Source organism: Nelusetta ayraudi, unplaced genomic scaffold, assembly GCF_046127955.1.
Source record: "Nelusetta ayraudi isolate G7.1 ecotype Tasmania unplaced genomic scaffold, CSIRO-AGI_Nayr_v1 ptg000002l, whole genome shotgun sequence".
Lineage (NCBI taxonomy): Eukaryota > Metazoa > Chordata > Actinopteri > Tetraodontiformes > Monacanthidae > Nelusetta > Nelusetta ayraudi.
The window spans coordinates 2,522,501-2,526,878 of NW_027466052.1; the positions used below are offsets into that span (position 1 = coordinate 2,522,501).

A 4,378-nucleotide genomic window follows, 5' to 3' on the forward strand; every position below is an offset into this window, starting at 1 on the left:
CTGTGTTTTGCAATCGAAGGTAGACGCGTTAAATTCTGGAACGCTGCCTGACTGGGCCGTGACCTCTAACCTTGACCTGTGAAACGCACCCACCCGGTCTGCCGGCGTCCATCAGCTTCTACTGGCGGTAAAACACCAGAACAAAAAGAATCTTTGGTGTTAAAATCACATTCCTGCAGTGACGACAAGGCTAGAGTGTGAAAGTCAGGTCAAGCTTAGGACCTTTGGGATTTGGGCTTCATCTGAGCCTTTTCTCTGCCAAAATATTTTTCTTCAAAATAAGGGAATCCAATTAGAATTATGAAGTGAATGGCTCATTGAACTTTTTAGGCAGATATAATAAAAATTCTCATTATTAAATTTTTGAGCTGTTTGGTGCAGAGGCCGAAGGTCACTTTCAATAGAATTTGCTCACAATCTGTTGCAGCCATACAGCTGAAATTCCAAGAGTGAAGTCTTGTCGATAGAACCTGAAAAGCTCCAAAACGTACCATTTTTGAACTGGTCAGAGTATGACCAAACCAATAATAAGTGTCTTTTTTGGGAGAAAGACGCAGAGCTACAGCCAGGGAGTGGTGAGGATATATTCCGTTGTGCTACTTAGTTGTGTTTTCCTCTACTTGGGACTCTATTCGGACAGAGTTTGGCTAAACTACGGCGACTACATGGGAAGCGTTTCAGCTCCATCCTGCTGAGTCCCAAAACATCAAAATCCCCGGACGGACGGACGGAAGGACGGGCGGACAGAGACCGAGGAGCGCTGAGTGACGCTGGTACCTGTGTCTGGTGCACTTGAACCAGTTGAGGATGTCGGTGCAGCGGGTGTAGTAGACCTGGTCGAAGGGGTGAGCGTAGGACTCCTGCACCGTCACGGCGTAGCTGCAGAGGAAACAGCAGGGGGCGGGTTGCTCAAAAACACTATCAAACGTCTCACCGACAAGCCAGCATACAGTACATCCCTCAAATAATCTGGAACACTATGCACAAACTTCTCATTCAACAGTGCTGTGCATCAAAGTGATGGAAAACAAGAGGAAGTAACGTTCAAAACAACATAAGTGTCACAGGACGTGGTTTAAAAGGCTGCAGAATATATTTTTATGGCTCTGGGCTTCTTGGCATCCCACCGTAAAATGGTGTGACTTAGTTTATTAACTACATTAAATAAGCAGGAGACATTTATTGATATTGTACTCAACAACTCAAAAAAAGGCTTCTTGTTAAAACTGAACAGCAGCTCCTTTTCTCTTTAAAGCTGCAAATCGAATGTGTGACCTGGAGAAGGGCAAAGAATATCTGGAATTGTTCATGTGCTCATTGAAGGACCAACTGTTTGCTGTTGTGCGGATCAACTAAAGTGGTTTTCAATTCAGCCCTATTTTTTTTTTTGTAAATTCTGGGATGTCACCGCAAAAATGAAAAAGAAGGCTTCTGTGATTTTAGCATGAGACACAACTTTGGTTTCCTCTTCACCTCCAGCTTTGTTGCCTGAAAAGTCTCTGATCACAGCCAATAAACCTTAGCTGATCTGATGCGATGGGCCAGAGTTTCACCCTGCTGCTCTCCTGCAGGGCAGAGGCGACTGAACCAAGGTCAACCTTCTGCAGGGGCAGAGGGTGAGTCTGCTGTTAGCGGTGCTACCTGCACTCTGAGCAGAGGTGGCAAAAGTATTAACACTGTGTAATTTAGTAAAAGTTTGAATGCTTGTGTAAAAACATATTCTGGCAAAAGCAAAAGTACGGATTCAACTCATTTTTTTGCCATTAACACATATGTTGACACTTGTACTAATAACGTTAACAATAGTATTTTCAGCATGTTTATTTATCCTATTACAGAAAACATACTGAACAGTAACCCCAAAAATGAGGTACTCTAAACTAATGTCCCTCTAAATAGAGATTTATATTGAACTACAGAACATCATAGCTAAAATAGCTCCACTTCAAGCAACAACGACATACTTAGGTGAGTTACTTTTAACAGAATTTGTATGTTTTAAACAATAAAAGTATCCAGCATATTTTTCCACTGTAAGAAGTACAAAGAAGTACAGATATTTGTGTGCAAATGTAGGGGAGTAAAAATAAAAAAGTTGTCAGAAAAACAAATACTTAAGTACAGTACAGGTACCTGAAAAATCTACTTAAGTACAGTCACAAAGTATTTGTACTTCACCACCTCCGACTCAGAGTGCTGAGACCACTCGGCCGCCCGCTACACATTCGCGTCGCTGTGGATTTATGGTCTGCTTATTGGCAAACGCTCCGTGCTGATTTGTGGCTGCAGACGGCGATGCGGCTGCGTTGCGTCGCTACAGCATTTAGACGTATACTCTGCTGCTCAAACTACACAGCCAGCTGTAAAGTATCTGGAGGGGTTGGACCGTCTCCGGATCAGTCGGATCAGAATTCAACCCCAAAGTCTTGTCCGTCCATAAATATACATGTCAGTTTTATTGGAGCAAATCAACCATAGATTTGAATTTGAACTGTTACATTTACCCCCTGAAATAAAACATATGATAAAAAGTGCTCTTGTTGGACAAGGACTTTAAAGTATCACAGTGCGTCTGTTTGTACTCCGTTTTGTGAATGCTATTCAGAAAAGCTTTAAAATAAAATAATTTAAAAGAAACTGGTGCTGGTGTAACAGTGGATACAAGCTTGTGCGCAAACTCTACCTTGCTGCTGCTGCCACGTGATCGCCATGTAGTTGTCTGAGGATGCGTTGCACTACTGAATTCTTTTTTTAACGCAAACATTTATCACAATCTAATGTTGCCATGGAGATGGACTGAATATGGAATCTGCAGTGGGATATATTTTGAGTTCATTCTCTGCGCCTGCAAGTTGTTCTTATCCTGCATCATTTGGCCTTAATGGGACCTTATGCACATTGTGATGGACACTCGACTCGGCTGAAAATGTTTTATGATCCTTTTGCTTTTTTCCTTGTTTTTCATATTTTTTTTTTACTCTAAACCCAGATGACCGTATAAACTGTTATATTAATGGGTAGAAAAACAAAAACACAAGCAGGGTGAGTAGAGATGAAAGTTACCCGGGTTGTTTGTTCCTAACAAACAAACTGTTTTCTTGTATAATTCAGGCCTCGCCGAGGGTTCATTAAGTTCTCATCTGAACAGGTTTCTGCCGTTCAGGCGACTCAGGATTAAGGAATCGGGGGAACGATGAAAAAAATTCCGTAGCTCTCGGCTGATTTGTCAGACCGTTCCCCCCCTTTGTTCTGAGGTGAAACTCATCTGAAGTAAACACCAATACAATTTGTTTTTATTTTGTTTTTTTCAAACGTTGGGCCTGCATATGAGCGTTTGCGAGTCGTCAGACCAGTCTCTGCTGGTCTCCAGCGGTGGCGTCACTGACCTCTCCCAGTGGCTGCACACATTGGGGTCGTCTGGGTTGAGCGTCCACGCCACAGAGAGGAAGCCGAGGAGGGCGAGTCGCAGCGGGACCCTCGTCATCATCGTCGCCATCCTCCTCCTCCTGACGTCGTCCTGTCGGGGAGAAGAATTCAGCGTTAAAGCTACCGGGAACAGTACAGCAAGCTAGCTAAATGTTTTGGCAAAGTTTCGTCGTGGGGGGATGTGGGGTGCTTCGCACTAAAGTTACGGCAAAGTTACGGTGTCGGGGTGTGGAGTGTTTTTGTTGAGCCACCTCATAACAGAAAACAATACATTATGGAACATGTAGAAAACATGTGCATTAATGTTGCATTAATGTCTACCAAAAGCAAAGTCACAACAACATATGTTTTTGAAGCCCCATGGTATTTAGCTCTTTCTTGAAATGACTCTTAAAACACTGAAAAAAGTGGGAGTGGCGCGAAGACTTTGGTCAAGCGGCCACCAACGTGCTCAACACAACCTCACAGCTGCTTTTCATCAGACAGGAAACATGAAATCCTCTTCCTCTATTTTATCATCTGTGTTGTTGTTGTTGTTGTTGTGGTTGTTAATTATCTGCAAACTATTGTCAGGCTCGACGTTACTCATCCGCCCGCAGCATGATGGCCTGAAAGAAAGCAGTGGTGTGGGGGGAGCAGATGAGAGAAAACTAATGCAGGCAGCAATTTTATTTCAAATTGCGGAGAAGTGACGGCGTCCGGGTAGTAAATATAGACATTTCCTGGGAGGTGAGCCGTGTTTAGGCTGCCAGGGCGCTCCCGGTGGCGGTGTTTGTGTCAGTCTGACAGGGGGTAAAGAAAAAAAAAGAGACTGTTTTCTTTTTCAAAAAAAAAAGGAGAGAAAGAAAGCAACGCAGATGAAATAGCGGAGCCAGCACGCGCCGCTGGAAACGACGACGGACGCAGCGACGTGTGTCCGACAAAAACGTCCCGTTGCCACGGTTACAAGCTC

The 4,378-nt window shown here is 43.7% G+C and overlaps 1 protein-coding gene across 4 annotated transcripts in view; it reads right to left on the bottom strand.

Moving 5' to 3' along the window:
• The window catches only part of LOC142903508 (multiple epidermal growth factor-like domains protein 11), a 62,624-nt gene extending 59,110 nt beyond the window's left edge, over positions 1-3,514 (bottom strand). For all 4 annotated transcript variants that reach the window (XR_012929275.1, XR_012929271.1, XM_076049305.1 and 1 more), the window contains exons 1-2: positions 3,387-3,514; positions 778-879 (exon numbers count right to left, since the gene is read on the bottom strand). Coding sequence is in view for 2 of the 4 variants with exons in the window: in XM_076049305.1 (XP_075905420.1) it covers positions 778-879; positions 3,387-3,496 (212 nt within the window). In the remaining 2 variants the exon portion in view is untranslated. The remainder of the gene's footprint in view (positions 1-777; positions 880-3,386) is intronic.
• Positions 3,515-4,378: the final 864 nt, after the last annotated feature.